This window comes from Poecilia formosa, unplaced genomic scaffold (genome assembly GCF_000485575.1).
Source record: "Poecilia formosa unplaced genomic scaffold, Poecilia_formosa-5.1.2 Scaffold465, whole genome shotgun sequence".
In the NCBI taxonomy this organism is placed as follows: Eukaryota; Metazoa; Chordata; class Actinopteri; order Cyprinodontiformes; family Poeciliidae; genus Poecilia; species Poecilia formosa.
The window spans coordinates 13,279-34,965 of record NW_006800404.1 but is presented as its reverse complement, the minus strand read 5'-3'; the positions used below and the strand labels follow the sequence as shown (position 1 = coordinate 34,965).

At 41.3% G+C, this 21,687-nt stretch overlaps 2 protein-coding genes across 2 annotated transcripts; both read right to left on the bottom strand.

Annotated features, from left to right (window-relative positions):
• Positions 1 to 4,539: 4,539 nt before the first annotated feature.
• On the bottom strand, positions 4,540 to 15,044 carry adnpb (activity-dependent neuroprotector homeobox b). The gene is made up of 4 exons (XM_007578040.2): positions 14,619 to 15,044; positions 9,138 to 9,254; positions 7,836 to 7,928; positions 4,540 to 7,721 (listed from the first exon to the last, which is right to left on the bottom strand). Exons 2-4 carry the CDS (start codon positions 9,243 to 9,245, stop codon positions 4,746 to 4,748), a joined length of 3,177 nt encoding a protein of 1,058 aa, XP_007578102.1. The 5' UTR covers positions 9,246 to 9,254; positions 14,619 to 15,044; the 3' UTR covers positions 4,540 to 4,745.
• Positions 15,045 to 16,342: 1,298 nt separating this feature from the next.
• Positions 16,343 to 21,506, bottom strand: LOC103156110 (dolichol-phosphate mannosyltransferase subunit 1). The gene is made up of 9 exons (XM_007578039.2): positions 21,322 to 21,506; positions 19,979 to 20,078; positions 19,738 to 19,771; positions 19,588 to 19,664; positions 19,404 to 19,429; positions 18,142 to 18,237; positions 17,871 to 17,939; positions 17,620 to 17,734; positions 16,343 to 16,694 (listed from the first exon to the last, which is right to left on the bottom strand). Exons 1-9 carry the CDS (start codon positions 21,441 to 21,443, stop codon positions 16,590 to 16,592), a joined length of 744 nt encoding a protein of 247 aa, XP_007578101.1. The 5' UTR covers positions 21,444 to 21,506; the 3' UTR covers positions 16,343 to 16,589.
• Positions 21,507 to 21,687: the final 181 nt, after the last annotated feature.

Here is a 21,687-nt window from a genome sequence, read left to right as displayed (position 1 = left end):
TTAGAGTGCCACCTCCTGGCCAAATACCACAGTCGCTGCTCTAGACCAAAAAAAGGGTGGTGGATGGATGGATGGATAGATGGTTTTGTGTTAGTTTTATTTAGCTATTAGAAAATATGTGAAAAAAGATATTTTTTTTTTTGTCTACTGTACATTGGATGGTCTGAAAACATCATCCTGACAATGAAAGGTGGCGGCAGCATCATGGAAGCTGATTAGTGTTGATCGGAAGATGGATGGAGCTAAAACCATGGCAGTCCTTCAAGAAAACCAGAAGGCTGCAAATCACTCTGGAAGAGTTTCATCTTTAAATCAGAACAAGGACCCAGAACACCAGGCAGATCAACAGTAGAACGGTTAGATCAAAGTATGTTTGTGTGTTAGAATGGCAGATTCAAAGTCTAGGACTAAGTCCATTTGAAAAGTTGTGCCAAGATTTGAAAATCAATATTCAGATGGTTTTTGTAATTTGACTGGATTAGATTCATTTGCAAAGATGGATGGATAAAAATGTAAGTCCTTCTAAAAAAGGTTTAAAAGCACACATCTTTTTTTTCTATTCTACCACTATTCCATTTTTTTTTTTTTTACCTCCTCAATGTTTCGGCCTAACATGTTCCTCCTCCCCTGCGTTGTTTGTATTGTGGATGTGCAGTAAGACCAATGTAACTGCAGGAGACGTAGTGCACAGGCCTGCAACCGTCTCTGTCTGCCGCGGCCCCCCTGCCCCCGCCCCAGCATCCCCCAGCCCCACCTCCACCCCAGTCCTCCCTTTTCCAGCCTCCATCACCCAGCTCTGCAAAGGAGGAGTCCTCGCAGCATGCTTCCCTTCGTCTGTCTCCCTCTCTTATTGTCCCAGCTTCTGTTGCACCCTGATCTTTGAAAGCCCTTCTGTTGACAATGTGTAGTATTGATTTGTGGAATTGTTTAGTATTACTGTTTTTATGGGGGGAGGTTGTGATGTAACAGGTCTCTCTTGTAAATGAGACAATGAGTCTCAAGAGATTTTTCCTGTACGAATAAAGGATTATATCTACAACACCTTTATAGTTGCATGTGATGGTCAGAAGAGTTGCACCCATTACCAATGCTTGTGCAGATGGGAAATATTAACATCTCTTGTGTGGGAGAATCTGTGGAAATGTCCCCTTCCTTCGCTGTCCTAACTGTCACTTCATCACCAGCCCTCCCCATTCAGGTGGATTTGGGCAGCTGGTCAGGTCGATGTGACCAGTCCAGCCAGATAGCCAGGCCTTCATTGTGTTTAAGATCACACATATTTATGCCCTGCTGTACCACATCTCCAAGCACAGAGGGCGCAGTTTTTGACTCCCCCCACTGCTGCCATCTCCTCTATCTCCTCCTTCCCTATCACCCATCTTAGCTTCTCTTGTGTTCTCTGACTCCCACTTTCCTCCCCTCCCCCCTCCCAGCTCCGTTCGCCACCCTTCTGCCTCCCCCTCGCCTCTCTTCTTCTCCTCTCTTCCCCCGTTCAGTGCTGTTAAGCACTCCTTCTGCACACAGCACTGCAGATGAGGCCTCCGCCTCCCCCACAGTCTTCCAGGCCTCTCTCTCCCTCTCCCTCCTTGTAGCAGCATAGCAACACGGCCTAGCCAGCCAAGGTTCTCTCTGGTACTGGGGTAATTTCCATCCATCTTATGTTATTCATCCAACACCAGCAAAGGACAACACTGTGATGAAATGATATTAAGATGTGCATCCAATTTCTCACAAGAAACCTGAGTTGCAAAAATAGGATTCATATCAGCAAGACTACTAAGTTTTGATTCACAGCAGCTCTTCTATATACTGTCACTGATATGAGGACGGGGAAAGTTAGAGATAGTTTTGTAACTTTTTCAGAGTTACAAAACTCAAGAACTACAGGGTGAGGGTTAGTGTTGTCTCTTACACATATAAACAGTGGTACTTCTAGGCGAGCCCTGCCTCCTGCCAACCCAACCAACCAGGGCACAACATCTGGAGTTGTGCCCTGACTGTGAGAGTTTATATTTAATTGCAGTATCTGGTGCCTGTGCACCACCGTTGCTGATGCCACCCTGGGTAAACTGCCCACCACCGTTGCTGATGCAGCCCTGGGTAACTGCCCACATGGCCCAGTGGGAGGGCCACACCCAGAACAAAATATTCCCAATAGGACAATGTACAGCACTGTGTGTGAAAGATTTACTTAGATGCAAACATCTCCAGTGCATACATATTCTTACTTTGTTTTATTTTTATTACAATATTATATTAGATGAGGTCGTAGCTGGTGAGAAACCTCCAACTTTCCCACCGCGATTTCCAATTTGATTGGACCTCTGTGATTCCCCCAAGTTGAAAAAGAAAAAAATTAACATTTATAGTTAACATGTAATGTAATTGTTGCCTTCATATAATAATGGATTGCCAATGGTTACAATTTATATATATATATATACACACACACACACACACACATTCCTGTTTTTTTATGACAATTAGTAAATTAATGTCATTTGTCTTGTTATTTTAAAATCCTTGTCATTGCGGTGTTTTTCGATTAGGCACTTGTGAAAAATGTGAGAATTATAGAACTATTATTGTAACAGTCCCAGAACAAAATAATCATGAACTTAAAGGGTCTTTTTGTTTGTTGGCTGGTCAATATCGGACTATCTTTGAAAGAAACAACTCCTGCGTAGGAAGTCATAGAGATGCCGTTTGTAAATTTACTCAATTAGAAATCAACAATAATTTGGGTTATTTAGTCTGTCATAAAAGAAAATAAATTAGGATTCATTTTCAAAGTCATATTATAATATTTAGTTAGCAAGTTAAACATTTAGCTTCAAACTATATACTTAACTCTGCGCTAAATATTTGAAGTTAAATATTTAGCTTGGAGCTGAATATGTAGATTCACTTGCCGTAGGACCACCAAAATAAAAACGTAGTCTTGGAACCTTTCTGCTGGTGCGCCTGATTAGATTCAGATGTTGCTTCAGGTCACTTTTTTATAATAATTCATCTTCTTTTCCTCTCAACACGTACAACATTTTAGCTTAAAACATGAGATGAGCCATTTTAACGGCAATGCAGGTGTTACAATGAATCTACAACAGTGGCCGCGCTAGCTCATCGGCAGCAGGAGTTAAGGTTCGCAGCTTTATTTTGACTGTCCACTTCCGGTTGTCGGCATGTGAATTTGCATAATAGCTAAATACTTAAAATTTACCTATTTTAAAATATTTTCAAACCATTCAACTTTTAAGCTAGACATACATTTCCAGCATATATATATATTTTAAACATATTTTTCGGTTACTGCTACAGGAATAACTGGCCAACATAACTTATTCCACTATCGCCAAAATGTTACAGGCTTAGAAACGTTAGTATATTGTCAGCCATCATATTATTGGTTGAAACATCACGCCCACTGTTTATCACAGTGTGGGATCTGATGTTGTGGGGCCCTGAAAACCTCAGCATACTGAATGGCATCCTGAACTTATTGAAAGAAAAGACACTTTTAAGGACACTTTTTAAAACTGGTGGTCTTAAACAAAGGAATGATTCAAATCTACAAAGAACCAAAAACAATCGTTTTTCTATGGTCATCTCAGCTATCTCTGCATCTGAAAGCTGCAGGATGGCACCTCTCGCCAACTGGACTTCGCCACCCCTGAGCTATATATTCCACTAACCTGAAGTTTGCAGCTTTCCAGACTTATTTTAGCTCCAATTTTCAGGAAAATTTTAAAAAATGTACACCAAGAACAAGTCATTTCTTAAACCAAGGGTCTGGTAAAGCATCTGGCCCTGTAAAAAGTCACAATTACAGCACTTTATTGTTCATAAATGCTTAGGTGAAAAATAAAATAAACAAAAATAAAATACACACAATTCAGAGAACACATGGTGAACACAATAATGTCCTTTAGAAGCAAAACCAGAAGCTTTCTTGCCAGTATCCCAGTTACTTTCCAGTCTTGTGGGTCAATTTTTGACTGAGAAAATAGAAAACAAGCACAGTATAGTCAAAGATAATGAGCAATAGATGCCAAAAATGGATAAAATGATCTTTTATGCCAACAGAAATATAAAGAGCAATGTTGCCAAATAATTAAAAAAATAAAATATTTACAATAAAAGAAAATGTTCAGTTCATTTATATTTATATATATTTATTTGGCAAAAAAACAAAAACAAAACAAAAACTAATTTAGTTAAAAAATAAACATGAAAATACCAATCCACAAAAGCAACACCTAGTTTTTAAGCATAGCAATGGAGAACATGAGGCTACCGTACACACAGGTGATATTTAAGGATACATGTACAGCGACGTCTGTTCAAACATGTTTAAAAGACTGTACAAATTTACACTACCTATCTTAGTATACCTACATGAAAAATGGTGAATTATATGGTCAGTTTCTAAAGGTTTTACCGCCAAACATCGCTTCAGGAATACTGAGGAGCTCAGTGGCTAAAGCAATGTTAGTAACTCTTTTATCTCAAAGAAAGAATATAGAAGGCAAAAACTTCCCATTTTTGTTTGGTGTAACTTTCCCATCTTTGCATGTCTCCTGTAGATTTTAACTGCTTGCTGAGTCTTACTTTCTAACATCCATAGATGGCTTTTTAAAATTTATTTATTTGTCCCATTTGCTTCATCCCTGTAACTCAGAGAAGCTGTCATTTAATTCAGGTGAGGCAGATTTATTGGTGTGATCTTCTCAGACTGACAGATGCAGTCAGGACTGCTGTTTGCCCAGCTGTGCTCCATCTCTCTGGTTTCTAGCGGACGACGGTACAAACTTGGGGATAATAATGGGCAGACTGTCTCTTCCTGAGTTCTCAGTAGCACAAAAACCATTCTCTACAAGTTCCCCTTCATCGTCTTCGTCATCATCATCATCATCGTCGTCGTCGTCTTCATCTTCATCGTCATCATCAGACATGTCGTCCAGATCTGAAACCATTTTGATGTCTGTCCTTGTCTCCAGTCTCTCTTTAGATCCAGTAAACTGCTGGTTACCATGGATATGTGCTGCTGCCCCTGGTTTCTTGTCATTCCTCTGCTGCTCTTCCTCATCACTTTCAGAGTCTATGGAGATGGGCTCAGAGAGGTCTAGAGGCATTTTCTGTGGTAAGGTGCTGCTGATTGTCTTGGTTTGGTCTCTGCCGACAGTACTTGGTTTGGGAAGCAAATCTTCCTCCTTCCCCGCCAACTCTCCCTCCTGCGGCTGCTCAACTCCACCGTTGGCAGCCACGAGTTCCCTGTGTCTCTGGAGAGCCTGTTCCGATAACCCCTTGCGTGTCCTGGAAGTCCGCTGCTTGCCGTGTTTGCCTTCGTAAGCGTCCTCCGCGTCAAACTCCAGGTCGTGGCGAAGCTTGCTGAGGTCGTGCATGCTGAATCCCAGCAACACACTGGGCTGCTGGCTTTCACACTCCTGTACGCACTTTCTCCTTGTGCCAACAAAATGTCCAGAGACGTCTGACCTCCACAGCCAGAGACTAGATGCCAGCTTGTCCACCTCTCGTTGGGTAGGGTATGGCGCACGATTGAAATATTGCGTCAGAAATGCTTTCCTGGACTCGTACGACTTACTTTCCTGGCCTTTGGGGTCAAGAGCAAGGACGACAGGTTCGTTTGGATTTTCTTCAAAGTAAGACGGACCATTGAGGTCCCGAGGGTGTGCCCTTTGTCCGGGAGGTCCTGGCCTTCTTCGCTTTGGTGCGCTGGTGTCAGAGCTATCGAAGCCAGGCCGTTTCAGTGCACTGCTCTGAGACTGGCTGACGCGAGAAGACTGGGCGACCCTGGTGTCTTGTCCGTTCTGCGACTTCCCCACACCTCGACAGTGTACTAAGTGGAGCGTGATGGTAGACGCAGTCATGTTACTTGTATAAACCCCCAAGCAGTGGATGCATTTATAGGTCAGCTTCTTTTCTACAGGATGAACGGTCTGAATCACCTGGTGCCGCTCTCTTAGATGGTGGGCCAACGAATCTGAGATCGGGCCCTTGAGGATGGAGAAGCAGAGAGGGCACAGAGTCTTTCCGACGTCTCTCTTGTAAGGTACGGAAGCTTGCGGGGCGCTCTTGATTTGAGGAATGTCTGAGAGGCCCGATGACGTTTTAGATGGCTGCTGAGGCATCAACCTCTTCCCCCCTAGAAGAGAAGCAGAGAGGTTTGACGAGATGGAGGAGGTGCTGTTCTGGGCATGAAATGCAACCGACTCTTCGGGTGCATCCCTCATGTTATATGTTGTGACAATCAACTGAACGTTTTTGGGGTTTCCCTGCTGCAGAGTGAGGTCAAAAGTCAGTGGAGAGTCGGTGCGAGGTCCAACCTTTTCCTCAGGGTGCGATAGACGCATGTGCGCAACCATTTTCTCCACGTCGTTGAACGTTGCCCGACAGTACGGGCAGGACAGGCCGTGGATCAGCATGTGGTTCAACAGCGTGTCACTGGGGAGATAGCGGTTGCAGTACAGACACTTGCTGGTGAAATTGTGAATCTTCATGATGTAGTTGGCCACAGCAGGCACCTTCTCTGCTTTGTGTTCCTTCTCGAAGTGAGCACTGTAGACGTTCTCTGGGAACAGCTCGTTGCAGATGGTGCAGATCTTCCACTTCTGCGTGTAGGATGTGCCGAGGACCGAGGAGCCACCTTTCTTTGCTGTGACAGCCGCTACCGTGGTGGCGGCTGCCTGAACACGTGAGCCCAACGGGTTGGATTTAAGGGAGGAAGAAGCGCCAGCCACCAGCGGGCTCCGCAAACTATTGGTGGAGATGAGCTGCTTTGCTGCATGCGACTGCTGTGGCACAGACACCTGAGCGTTTCCCGGCAGAGTTCCTCTGATGTGGTGGTTGCCCAGAGAGAAAGGCTGCACGCTGCCTGCCTTTAACCCCAAAGAGTCATGTTTTAGTCCAGTTAGAAAACTATGGGAGTTAAAAGCAGCCTTAGATGCTGCGACAGCAGCAGCAGCGGCTCGACTAAGCTGTTGGGACGCAGAAGACCTCGGCGTGGCCATCACTGCTCCTTTGGGGCCCATCCCGATTATGGTCTTGTCTCCTTGAGCTTTGGCCGGGAACATAACGAGTGGTTTTGGTCGAGGGACTATCACACTGGTGTGGCCAATCATGGCCGTGACCTGATAGCCGATCCTCTCGTGGTCCTCGATGACGTGTTGGACCAACGCTTCGTAAGTCCGCGGGACAAACAGACACTTCTTGCAATGAATTTGGTTTGCATTACCACCATGTGTGGTACTGCTCTCCGTTGTGCCACCGTTGTGACTGTTTGTTTTCTCTCCTGGCTTTACAATGTAAGGATGGGCCACTTGTTGAAAGTGTTCCCGGTAGATGTGCTTTCGCACCACATTGTACAAAGGGTCCCTGTAGGTGCACTTCTTGCAGTAGTACACCGCCTGTTCCACATTATCCACCGTCCTCTTCAGCAAGCCGTCCTTCATCATGATCCCACCAGCTCCTGCTGCTGCCACGGCACCAGGCCCCTGCCGCACGCTGTTATTAGGCATGTGGAAGAGTTTAATGTGTGTTTCCAGGGTCTTCTTGTTGCCATTGAAAGTGCAGTAGGGACAATTGAGCAGAATGTTGTTCTCAAAGTCCTCGCTGTGGACGTTGCGGAAGTGGCTCTTGTATGCAGAGAAATACTTGGATGAAAATAAGCAGCCAGAGCAGCAAAAAGGTTTGGATCTGTAGTCCTGGATGAGAAGTAAAAAAACAACAATTACTTGAATAGAAGAAATGAAAAATAACAGTATAGAAGCCACATAAGGCAAAAACATTTTCATGTTTCATTTGCATGAATCACCCACCTGGACTTTGGTATGGGATGGTTCCCACATACACACATCTTCCCAGGTTGTGTGCTTAATATACACCTCAGGAGGGTTAAAATCTTTATAGTCCTAACAAATAAAAGACAGATTAATACATATTCATGGTAGATCTGAACAATACATCATCAGTGTGTGCTACACATCTCAATCCAAAGGGACTGCTTTTAAGCAATAGATGGCAGGATATAATAGTTACAGTGTCTGAAATGTCGCTAAATATAACAACAAAGTTGTTAAGTATATTGGCAGTATTGGGTGACTATTGTTAACCGTGTGATCCAATGTGTCAGTTAGCCCTCTCTCATGGCAGAGCAAAAGGAATAGCAGTTGATTCTCAAACCTTTACCGAGATAGATAAGATAGGCTTCATATGCAAGGATCAGCTAATCTCCCAAAATGAAGGAAATCATGGCGGATTTATTGGTGCACCACTGAAAATTACTATGGTGATCATGTCTTCATAACACTCTCCTTGCTTGGGGTACTGTTTTATAACCCATCACTGCTTTAAAAGTCACAACAACGTTATTTCGCTCCATTCTTTCCATCTACTGCTGATTTCTCATCATTATTCTGTAACAAACCTTTGAGGCTTTTAAAGAACAGCTAGAGTTACAGTGAGATTATATCACGCATGGATGGACTAGATTTCACTTAGTTTGCTTTAGCGCAAAAGAGGCTGAACTGACATGTGTGCCACACTTTTCAGATTTATCTTTTGGACATTTTTGAAAACCATCATGTATCCATGTATCATTTTCCTTCCACTCCACAACCGTGCACTAATTTAGGCCATCTGAGATATATACACACACACACACACACACACACACACACACACACACACACACACAAGTACTAGCATATAGGAAGTGTAAATCCTCCAGCTTTAATGAAATAAAAAATGTATGAATTATTGAATGCAGAGAGCATCCTTTTATACATTAAGTGAAATATAATTAATATAATTAGAATGGGAATACAGAGTCATCGTGGGTAATCACAGTGCAGTGTGTGCTGGTTTGTAGATTTAAATGAGGATACATCATCTTAATTCATGCTGCAGTGCCAGAAGCTCTGCAGCAGAAGCCTTACTTCATGCACAGAAATCTCAATTCTTGAGTGCATAAAACTCAGTATATGCCATATTATGAACGCAAACCCCCCCAAAAATAAATGTTATGTGGTAATTTATAAAAGGACTACTGCAATCTACTGTAGACATAGCCATGAAGGAAAAGGCTAATTATTAGCAGTGTATATTTGGAGCGTGCTCACCTGTAGGTGATCTCTGCAGAACTCCAGGCCGATATCTCCCAGGACTTTCTTGACATTTCTCCTGGCTTTCCGTAGGCTGGTGAGGTTATTGACTGGGAGCTGGAACATTCTGCCCGCCTGAACAGAGGGGGCGAACAAACACAACATGCCTTCAGTAAGTGTGGACATTGATTGTATTGTTCATCGTTAGGCCTGTCTCAATAAGCAATAAATCAATTAATCGCGTGATAAATTAAAACAAGCTCAACTATTTTTACTGCAGGGTTTAGCATATGTCTTTTCTCTCTTTCCACCAAAAACTGGATGACAGAAGTCTTCAGTCTGGTGCTTTGGCCTCAACTAGTTGGCTTTTTTTTTTTTTGGAACAACAATTTAGTATACCGAAACTTCATAAATAATTTTTTTGTTTATTTCAGTTGTTTTATTTATTTTGGATATTCAAGATGTTTTCCAATTCCAGTGTTAAATGCTCACTAGTTATTGATCTTTCAAAATATGTTTTTGCATTGCTATGCCATTACCATTATATTACTTGGAAATGGTCTCAAAACATTATCGTTTACTACAATAACTTATCGTCCACCAAAATCTGTTATTGTGACAGGCCTATTTAATAAGACACATTTCTTATAAGAATTTTGATTTATTGTTGTCACTTATTGCGTCTAAAACAGTGGTTCTTAACCTGGGTTCGATCGAACCCCAGGGGTTCGATGAGTCGGTCTTAGGGGTTCGGCGGAGCCTCTGCCGCGGAGGTAAAGACACACTATGTAAAGTCGTGATGACGCCCCGTTTTGCCATCGCTTGTTCCAGAGGATCACGTTACATAGCTTAGCCAATCAGTGCTGCGGGAAGGAGTTCCACTCTCAGCATGGATTTGAACTTGTGTCTTTAATTACTTCAGTAAAGCTCACCGTTTTTACCAAATTCTATAGTCTAAATCTGCTCCTTAGTCGCATCTTTTCGGGGTTGGTACTGCCTCTAGTGGCGTGGGGGAGGTAATACAACTAATATAATTACATTAATAAATCAGAATACCGCAAATTATTTTCTGTATCGGGGATGCGGGGGGAGGATCGGTCGGTGAATGCGCATATGAAACTGGGGGATTCGGTACCTCAAAAAAGGTTAAGAACCATTGGTCTAAAACTACAAAGCTGCTTTTATTGTCAGGATTGATCATTTTACCATTTTCTCCACTGTTTGTTCAATAAAAGCATCAATAAATACTAATGCACTTGAAAGTACAGCTACCATGTGCAGTTTATTGACAAAAATCACATGTTTTTTGTGTCCTAAATGAAGTGTATAGCAAATGAGAATGTTTTTTGAGAGCATTATTTGTATTTGTGGGACTATAATTGCTGTGACTCAGTCACAGTCATACGATTACCTAAAAACAAAGCAATAGTTTTTATTGTTATCACAATAATATCGGAAAATACGAGAAAACTTTATGTACATATGACTAACATCTAGCCTGATATAAAAAGTGAATTTGTATTGGATAAAACCCATCATTCTGCTGAAATTGCCTTGTAAGATGAGCAACATTTAACAACCTTTTAGCAAGTGGATGTTTGTTATGCTTGATTACAAGTCGTTATTTTATACAGTCAACTTTTCCATTTCCAAGTCAACCAGTCTGACATTTTGTATTGTATGATTCAGTGAATTAAGGCGCTCCAGAGGCTTTAGGTATCAAAGTTTCAGTCCTAACCTCTTAGACGCGACATAATATTTGAGAATACGCTACGTGCTGCTGTTGAGATGCCAGGTACATAAGAGAATGGCATTGCTGAGAAACCAAACTGACTTCAGAGCAGGTTGTGTTAAGAGCATCGGTTTCCATGGAGACAAAGCGCTGTGAAAAATGAACAGATCTGAAAAATTCCTAAATTTATCATCTCAATTGACTAGATGCAATTTAGAATTCCTGATGTCCCGTTTGTTAATCACACAGGAGAGACTGTAGTGTTTAAAAGTCCAGAAGGTTCCCTTCTTCACATGAACAACAGCTTCTTGCAATCTTTTTAAATGATTTTCTAGGTTTCTCATATGAACGTGTGTAATTATTCTGTTATTTCATTTATTATATTCTTTTGCCAGACAGTTTTTGCAAATATTCCTTTATTAATTCACTTACCACTGACTCAATTAGAAAGGCTGGTCAATCAAAGAGATTGTTTTGGAAAAAAAAAAAAAAAAAAACTTTTAGTTGGACTTTGATCACTGCTGCAGGTGACCTGTTACACAGACAAGCTATTTTAAGTTCTTTGGTAAATAACAGGGGGAAAAAATCTAAACGTTATACTGTTTGACAGACATAAAGTAGCTCAAAGGATTGTTAGCTTAAAAAAAACGTACATACAGTAGCAGGTGAACTGAAGGGTGATGCATCTCTCTGGGTGTGTGTGTGAGGATTATTTTTCCTGTCTATTTAAAGACATCATTTTTATACACTGTTCATTTTCTGGAGATGAAATTGAAGGCCTAACATGCTTTTATCATCACCTTGTTTCAGTTCTTCATTTTTATAGCTTCTACATAGTAGATCCTTCAGTGTACAAAGAAAAACTTCTGAATTATTCAGAGAACCACATTAAAGTTTATGCTAATCTTCAGCTTCTTATGAGCAGAATTAAAGAAACAAGGAATGACTCAGAACGTCTGAGTATTACTGAACTACAGATGCTGACCAATCTACCAGCAGCCCTGGTAAATATATGCAAAAAACAGTTTCTTCCTGATAGAGTCTGCCAGGAATGCTAAGCCTATTTAGCATGGCCACCAGTTTATGAACGGTGTTCCTGGAACGGCAAGTTGTTTCTAGGCTACCAACACATTTAGCAGCGTGTACCACAGATTGATTGACAGCATTAAACCCCTTCTCCTGGCTATAATTGGTTGGTTTTGATCAGGAGCTGTGCATTTCTTCAGAACTGTTTGTTTTGGTTTAGATGAGACAGATTTTTTTGTTTGTTTCACACTGAGATTGACGGCAATCAAAAGGTGAAACGTAGAAAAACATCTTCTACCCATTGATGATCAGTGTGTGACTCTTTAAACCCCCAAACAAGGCGGCGCCACAGAGCTCAGTACGACGAATCCAAAGCCAGATCTGAACATTGTCCAAACAAGAAAAACATTTTGCAAGCTTTTGCAGGTGTTATGCTGTATGAGAACAGTTCTGAATTGCAGAAACAAACATCAGGTTCCACCACTGTTCACCTGACTACAAACATGGTACAGACAGGTAGCCATTCATGTTCCCAGAGATGGTTTGTCTTGGTAGATGGTACGTTACCTTCATATCGGAATAAATCAGCATCGGTCCACACATTTGTGTCGGTGCATCCACAATCCCAACACATAGTGCTTCATAGGGCTCCTCTTAAATTAATAGGAACTCCTATTAATTTAACAGGGATCATATTAATTAATAGGAGCCTTATGAAGGAGTGAATTAAACTCCGTTTATGATTTTTAATTGATCTTTCAAAAAGTTCTGTCCCCAGAGAAAATTGGATAAAAGGGGAAAGATCATGTCGCCAGTTTGATATTAATTCAGATTTTCACAACAAAAAATTAATCAATAATTATTGATATTGACTGATATTTATCAAGGTTTTTTTTTTTTTTACCATACCGAAAACCCCATTATATAAGATAATACTTTATTGATCCCCAGAGGGGGGAATTTTGCTTGTCCCAGCATACAAAATATTTAAAAAATTAGAATTTTTGAACTTACTGTGTGCAGTTTAGTGAAACAAATCACACATATTCATGAGTCCTACAGAACCATATGACAAATGTTTGTTTTTCAAAGTAGTATTAGTGTTTGTATGGTTAGCTAAACCAGAAGCAATAGATTGTTTGCATCAGTTTATCGTTATCGCCATAGTAACACAAAATATTATGATAACACTTTAAATCTCTGTTGCCCACTATTAGATCCTCTTTTCAAATCAGAACTCTTGTGCAGCAAGGGTCAAAGGTCACCTTCTTCACAATATCACAGCAATATCACAGCAATGTGACACCAAACAATCACAGTAAACACATGGGCCCCCCCCGCTGTGCTCCAGCTAACGTCCTCCCACAAAACAGTTCCAGGTACTAGACACAGACCTCTACCCGCTCTGACTCCCTGATTTTTATTTATTTTTTTAATCCTTCATCCCTCCCTCAGATGTTAGATGGCGCTGCAGAGGACTCCCATTATGTAAGCCTCCCTTACACTCCGACTGGCCCCCTTTTTCCTCCCTTCCTCGCAGCACCATCACAGAATGGCGCCTCCTATTGAGTTAGCAGCAGCCCCTACAATATGTCTGCAGCAGAAGAGGGCTGGGGGGAGGGGAGGGAGAGATGTTGGATGGGAGGAAGAAGAGGGACAGAAGGAGTGAGAGGGAGAGAGACTTGGAAAGAGGGAGGGTGAGTTGGGAGAAAGAGGATGAGGAAGAGGAGGAGGAGGAGGGGTGTGGAAGGCTTGCAAAGGGGAGAGATGAGAGGAAAAGGGGGAGGCAGGGAGGTCAGAGAGACTGGCAGAGAGGAAAGGGAGGGTGGAGGGGACAAAAAAGGGAAGAGGGTGAGATAGATGAGAGGGAGGGAGGGGGAGCCTAGCAGAGGAGGGGGTAGGAGAGAAGAGAGGGAGAGAAGGAAGAGGAAACACAGGAGGAGGCTGCTGGAGGAAAACAGGCTTCCCGTTCTGCGGTGGAGCTAGAGGGGAAAGAAACATTGGCCTTCATGGCATTAAACTCCCAGGATGTGATCACCTGGTCCAGTAGATCAGGTTTGCACTTCCTCAATGTCTGGATGCTTAATTAGTGAAGGAGGGAGGCACTTCTCATAACATCCACTGTAATGCGAGACTGGGATTTACCACATGGCTCCAAAACTGTCTAATGTATTCTGATGAAGGTGAGGGTTTGTTTTTGGGCTCATCACCCCGTCCCGATCCAACACTTGGTGTCAGTACAGCCCCACTGTCACCTGGCTGAACTCTGATCACATTCGAAGGGGCTCAAACGCAAACAACTATTGTAGTCAATAACAGATTGAGTGTTCAAAAACAAACAGTTTAAATCGGTACGGCTCGGATCCATTTTTGTCCATTTTTTTAAACAATAAAACATCTGGAAAGATCGAGATGGGCAAGGTGCTGCTGCTGCAGCTGACAAAGAATAGGGGGCACACCGCGCTCAGCTAGCATGCTAAGCTAGCTCCCAACAACATGGGCTGTTTAAAACTAATTCCTCACGATTCAACGCCTTGTTTCAACCCGACTAATCTGTTACAAACAAGCTAACGGGTATTCGAGTTTCGATGTGCCTAACAAACACGAAAATAATATTTAAAAAAAAAACACAATAGCCAGGGTCCCACTGCCACCCTTCACATCACATCCCCGCAGGTAGAGCACGGTTAACGGCCAGCTATTTGCGGGTGCTCTCCCGGCGTTATGACACCCAGGTTTACCTGCTTTCACATCCAGAACTCCCGTCTGAGCGAACCGTGTCACCTCAGGCTGACCGAGGCCGTGTCTTCACACTCTAGCGCGCACAGCTGTGTCCTCCCAGGTACCTTCCGAGGAGGATCATCGGCCGTCGGTCTTCCCTCCCCAAGCCCGATGGTCCCTTACCAAACGGCGGCTATCCTGCCTCCTCTGGCCAGAGAGCGGAAACGGAGAGCGCTCCGAGCTTCACCGGACAACCAATAGGGCCGTTCCGCGGAGCGCTGAGGGCGGACACATGTTAGCTGTTTTACTCCCGAAATAGAAATTCACCTTTAACTGTGCCTATACTTCCCCGGTAGTGAGAATTGCTTTGCCCATTCTCTTCTGACGGACAATACACAGCCAGCCCGCAAACTGCCCAATCCAAAATGGCGCAAATAAAAGAAGCGGAAGTGACATCTACCTTATTAGCATAAATTATCTCGTTGTAAGGTCCTCCTAAAAAATCATCTCATTAAAACTCCTGATTGGTTTGTCAGTCAGTTTGGCCAATTAAGCAAATATCTGCTAAAAGATAATCCCCCAGTCTTTCTTTTTCGACTGTTTATTTTGCGTCTGTGTTGGACTCAACGGGGTAAACAACCCCCGCAGCAGTTACCTGAACCCTCCGACAGCGGGCGTCCTTCTATGTACTCCTCCCTGCGGAGAGGAGTACATAGAAGGACTCCTTCTATGTACACAGTGCCTCAGCACGTAGGTCGAGGTCAGGCCAACACTAGATGGCGCTGTAGATTCAGTTGCTTCCTAGTTAGTAGAAGCTGGTACTGCTAGTTACTTGTCGAACTGAACTTATTTGATGGGAACTAGTGGCCTTTTGTTTGGTTTAACGTCAGCCATACTGTTTTCATCTTATATTTTTATGTGTGCCTTAAACATGCAGAACCTGATATATCTCTTGTGTGTACATGCATGATTCTGTACAATTGTTCAAAAATGCTTAATAATAAAAAAAAAACAGCCTTTGGAAGACAGATATACTGTATATGGAATATATGGATGGATGGAATGACATCCATACATTTCATTTATCCAATGGGATGAATAGACAGGATTAATGTATGGAAGAACAGATGGATGGAAAAAAATATGAATGTAAAGCTGGATTAATGGATGGCAAATAAATAGATGTAAGTACATCTGAAAAACGTTTAGAGTAAAATATCTATCTTCACAAAGTTACACTCGTATTACAGATTCATAGGGTGAAAGATTCCAAACGTTTATTTCTTCTAAGCTAGATGATTATGCTCACAGATAATGAGATCCCAAAAGGTCTATAAAAGAAGGATATTCTAAACAGAAATATAAGGACTCTGAAATATATGTTCATTTTTATCCACTCAGTTCTTGATGCTTTGGTCCTTTTGCATGAATTAGTGCGTCAATGAGGCGTAGAGGCTACCAGCCTGTGGTTTATTTCTTCAGGTATAGAAGCCCAGGTTCCTTAGATAACCGTCTTTAGGTCATCTGCAGTGTTGATTCGGGTTCATCTTGACAACACTTTCTAGATGCTGTGAACACCCAGCTTGTGACGGGTATCCATGGCAGTCTTCCCAATGACTGTGTATCTGACTGACCCTGAGTCAGAGACGGTTTAGAGGCTCGGGTGTTTGGAGTAAAACCCAAGAGCTTTGCATCAAGACATCATTAAATGTTAGAAATAAAAGATACTCGCATAACAAACCAGTGGCAGGAATACAAACTGTTTATTTTATACAAACAAATCTGGGCTCAGTTCACATTCAGTGATGGGAGCGATGACGCGCCAAATCAAACTCAAGAGAGAAAATGGGAATGTAAAGCTTCATCTTCCTTCGGGGTTCGTTTTGCGCTTAATGCCTAGCATGGACAGACATCTGCTTTCTGGTCCGACAATCCGCCACGTTGTGACCGCTGGAACATTGAAGAAACGCCAGGTGAAGGCAGGTCGCTGATCACGTCGTGGCGAACAGCGTGAGCAGTCCCTTCACAAACGAAACAATCTCATTCCCTCCGAGTTTGGACTCCCCATAAACCCGATCCACAAAGGAGATGGGCACCTTTGTTTTGGAAAGAGAGGGAGACATTTTGTTAGAGGACATAGCAATTAAGAGAATTATTAAGGTAAAATCTAAATAGAATTGTTTTTAATAGATGGTAAAACTTTTTGTAAAATGTTCACTGTATTATTTAGATGAGTCTGAGTCACAGTCGGTCACCATTTACGAAATAGCGATGATCGTGGAAGCGTCTTCAACGCTGCATCAATCTGATGGGAGCCAACTTCTAATTCTTAGTCCAAGTTAAACCAAGGCACTTTTTAATGTAGAAAAATAAATTAAATCCGTAATTTCCTGCTGAAGATAGGTTACAGGGTAGAAGATGTCTGATATTAAGATCCAATATTAATATCTGTATCGATACAGATATTGCTAAAAATTCTAGATGGAGTATCAGTGACAATATGCCCGATCCATAAGGGCAGATCTCTTCAATCTAATTCTACGCTTTGTGCTCTGAGCGACATTATGCTTTATTTATTTTACATCATATTTAGAATTCCTAATTGCAGTTTCTGAATCATTTGAAAGAAGATTTGTTGCATTTATTTTTTAAATGTTTCTCCAAGCTAGTCAACCTATTGTTTTTGTGAGTTTCAGTTTCTTTATTATTTATTTTACGTCGGCTCCTCATTGCGCTGACATGAACAAATTAAAGCTGTGTTGTTTTTACAAGCTTGTGACACTATTGCTGTATTTAAGCGTGCTGTACTGATGCAGAGTTATCAAATCAACTTTTAATTCAGTACATTTAAGAAAGAAAAGTTTTAAGTCAATTCAGCTGTTTTTCTGTATTGGATCAGTATCGGGTGATGCTAAACCTCAGATATCCGTTTTAGGAACCAAATATTTTCAGTCTGCTCTCTAAATGCAGAAAGAAAAACATTTCAAATGCAGCTGAGTAAAACTCTTAAGGCTGGTTCACCTCTCCCACTGTGTAGTTGAGCTGCCTGGCTCGGACGATCATCTCCATCTGAAAAACGTAGCCTTTGGACACACACCGCTCAACCAGACTCTCCAACACTTTCTTCTTGTATAACCTGATGCAGGAGAGACCAAAAAAAATTAAAAAGGAAAAAGAAACATTCCAATTTCTTCTTCTTTGGAAAAGAAGAAGGAAGACAATAGCTGTTGTCTTTTACTTATGCTTAAAAGACAACTTCCTGCTCCACCCACCTGAAGCTTCCTGTGAGGTCTGAAGCCCCGGGTCTCAACAGCACCTGGGTCAAAAAGTTGGCTCCCCGGCTGAAAGCGGGAGAAATAAACAAGAAAGCTTACAAATAAATCACTTGATTTCAGCTTCCTGCCAAAATAGGGGGGTGTAAACTTGAGAAAATAAAAACAAAACAAGGAATACACTATATATCAGCAATAACACCGGCATATTGGTGCAGCTGTAGAAAAAAAAAATCAAAAAAACAAAGCAACCTTGCTGAGCAGGCGTCACCTGATGAGTTTCCTGCGCAGGTCCCAGCCGTACACACCTCCACTGCCAAGGTATCGAGTGCCAGACACAAGGTCATAATCACCCTCCTTCTGTTTTCTGGATAAAAAATAATAATGAAAATTTAAACTGGCCCACACAAGAAAAATATAACATCCTGCCATCAACCAGAAAAAAATCTAGTATTTACAGTAAGAACCAGAAGTTTACATACACCGCATAAAAAGAACACGAGCAGACATTAAATCAGACCAAACGTTTCCTGCTTCAGGTCAGTTTCTTTTTGCTAAATGTCAGGATGTCGAGATGGGGAATGTTTTCTTCAATTCAGACGTTTATGTACCTTTCCTTGACATTTGCTGGAACTGCCCTGCTGGAATGCCGATCCACTCTTCCTGACAGAATTGATGCCTCACTCACACACATATTTTCAGCTGTGTCCATAAATTCTCTACACACCTGAGCTTAGCACTTTGTGGTGGTTTTATCCTTAAGCCAAACTTGCTGTCGCATTTGGACCTAAGTTTTAGCTTCTTGGTTAATGTTCTGAGAAGTTGCTACGTTTCAGCGTCCTTTTCTGACATTATCATCTATATTATGAAGAGCAGATGTTTGTGTCTGTGACACAAAAATGAAGGTTTTTGTCCCCCGATTGGTGGGTGACTTTACTCTGTTTTTGTTTTAGAGTACCGGCTTCTTCCTTACACAGTGACCTTTTCACTCATGTTGCTCAACCAGCATATTCACCAGGTGCTTTGCCTTTGGTCTGGGGTTAAAGTGCAGATTTTTCACCTCTACCACACAGAACCCATCTCCTTCCTAAACAGTACGATGACTGGACCTTCCCATGCATCTGAAACTTGCACTAGACCAATTCTCCTTCTGACCGTTTTCAACTATGTCAAACGGCAAAGCAGCGTGTTGGAGCTGTACCTTAAAATTATGGCCGGGTCTAACGTGTTTATTTTGGTCAATTAATTACACAGATTTTTTTCCTATGTGAATACAAAAAAAAAAAATTGTATTTGCACATTTCCTTGCAGATGACTGTGCCTTCAAACTCCTGACTTTAGAGGACAATAATAATAATAATAATAACTCTCATTTAGCAAATGAACTAGTCAAACTTCCGGAAAACAGAACAAATTCTGTCTGAATTAATGCCTTTTTATACAGTGTATTTGAACTTCTGTATATTCTATTACTAATAAATCCACCCTTTATAATAATCTTTATAAAAACCTAAGTGTTTCAGATATACTTACTTGATAAACTGTGGGATAAACTTGGGCTGAAAGCAAAAGCAACAGTCATGAAATATGAAGTTCAACATAATACAGATTTTTTTTGGAGGTTTTGGAAAGTAACAGTAAAAAAAAAAAATGTCCCCAAACACAAACAGTCGTGAGACTTTGAGGCCAGGAAAGATGCCAAACATTTTCCACTCACATGGTGGGAGAGATCTGCATCCATTATAATGATGAAGTTCCCAGTAGCATGCTTCATGCCATGAATGTAGGCCGTGCCTTTAAAAGCAGACACGACGCCGTCATTAAATGATCAAGGTGAGAGAGTCAACGCAGCATGTTGACAGCTTACCAAGGCCTAGTTTTTTCGCTCTTGGTCGCAGAAGCTGGAAAACAACAAGATTTATTCATCATCTGCAATTGCTAACAGCTATGCGTCATCTTTAATACACATTTTTGTAGCACTGAGTTAAAGTTATTTGTTTACACTGGCAACAAAGAACAACTGCATTAAACGCAATCAGATCATGATTTGATCTTTCATGCATACATCCTCAGATTAGCACGTATCGTACTTATGCTTCTTAGCTTACTATTTTGTCATCTCCATAAATTTTCTGCAGCTGCTCTGCCACCTCCAGTGTCCCATCTGGGCTTCCGTCGTCAATGACAATGATCTCATAATTGTAGCCACTGCAAGATGAACAAATTGAAAGATGCATGTCATTCGTTAGAGCAGTTATACACGTGACACTAAGCACAACTAGTTCAGGCAAGAAATTGAACCTGAAAATAACATTGCTGCCCCTGAATGCTCTTTGGTTTTGTTTGGACACACAGACTACAAAACAAGTCTTGAAAAACAAAAGTGAGGCTCGCTTAATGTAGTAATACACAAATCAGTTAGCTGGTCTTTCAATCGCCGCGTTTCTCTTGAAAAGCCCAGACCAATGACTAGCATGTGAAACACTTTCTGTAACCTGGTTTATTTTTAGATATTTTAATACATACTTACATAACCTACCCGAGGCAAAACTAGATCTGAAATGATTTTTCAGTCAACTAAAAAGTTCCCTTCTGATAGAAAATGAGAGCAGGTTTCCTTTAATTGCTCTATCTGATGAATAAGAGGTCAACTTTGAATAATTTTAATTATTTTTCCCCTATTATACTGATGAAAACTAAAACCCATGCATTATTCTAATTCTGTGAGGGTCAGGGGGGTCACCAACACTTCTCCTTGATAAAGACAGTATGGTGGTTTTGTATCAAAAAACAGAAGATTATAGATTTTAAAGGTTATGAAAACTGGAATGTATCAGAAAAATTTCCCCTAATCTTTATGTGCATATGAATTATAGAAATAAACGATGGCCTCATTTTCTGTTTGATTCAAAAGTGCTGTCTCTCAGCTCCAAGGAACCTTTCTATTTTATGTGTTTACAGACTTAAGAGTTAAACAGAAAAAACAGAATAGAATATATCACAACTGGACATGACAGGTGAGCGCTCAAAGAAAAACAATCAGAAAATTGAAAAAGAAATATATAAAAAAAATCTGACTCAACCAGGAAGACCGTTACCAGTTCATCTTTACCAAAAGCCAAATTACACTGCAACTCGTGTTTAAACGTACATAAATTACAATATCGCTGATGTTTTGTAAATGAAGACACCTCATTGTAGAACAGTACAGGTATTCAATACAAAAGACACAGAGAAGTCGCCCTTTTTTAACTTACACAAAAATAAACACTGTAAAAGTTTTCACATCACTAACTGCTTTAAAAAAGTTTTAACATCTCAGAAAATCCATAGTCCATATTCCACCTCAATTTCAGCACTGACCCACTTGTTAACTCGGGTTAAGTGACAGCTCAGCGCTGGCAGCAGCAGTTAGCAGTAGCCGAGCAGATTAGGAATAAAACCAACTCACCTTTCCCCGAAATATTTCACCAAGAGCCAAACAATCAGAGGAAGGTTTTCTCTCTCGTTGTATGTCGGTAACAGAACAGAGTACTTGTCTCCGTTCGCCTGTAAAGACTTTCTACTCGCCATGTTGACGTGACATAGACAGGAATACCGACGTGACAATAGAGTAATCCTTCTGCGCAAGCGCAAAACTACAACCCGCTACCTAGCTTCTTGTTTGTAGACTTCAAAATAAATTTAATACTTTTTAACTTCTCTCTCTATGGGAGTTGTTTTAAAAGCGTCTTTGACTGTTTTGAGACTGAAGTTGCTTTTGATTTCATTTTTGTTAAGAAACTTTTCAATGATGGCTTAAACTCAGTCTAATAAG

Bases quoted from the DNA above. Each gene is read 5' to 3' on its own strand.
- adnpb (XM_007578040.2), bottom strand. From the start codon at position 9,245: ATGTTCCAGCTCCCAGTCAATAACCTCACCAGCCTACGGAAAGCCAGG. The intron at 7,929-9,137 runs GTGAGCACGCTC...TTTATTTGTTAG, and splicing joins TCTGCAGAGATCACCTACAG to GACTATAAAGATTTTAACCC. The intron at 7,722-7,835 runs GTGGGTGATTCA...CTTCTCATCCAG, and splicing joins CATCCCATACCAAAGTCCAG to GACTACAGATCCAAACCTTT.
- LOC103156110 (XM_007578039.2), bottom strand. From the start codon at position 21,443: ATGGCGAGTAGAAAGTCTTTACAGGCGAACGGAGACAAGTACTCTGTT. The intron at 19,430-19,587 runs GTGAGTGGAAAA...TTTTGCTTTCAG, and splicing joins ATGCAGATCTCTCCCACCAT to CCCAAGTTTATCCCACAGTT. The intron at 18,238-19,403 runs GTAAGTATATCT...TTTTTTATCCAG, and splicing joins TTTATCCCACAGTTTATCAA to AAAACAGAAGGAGGGTGATT.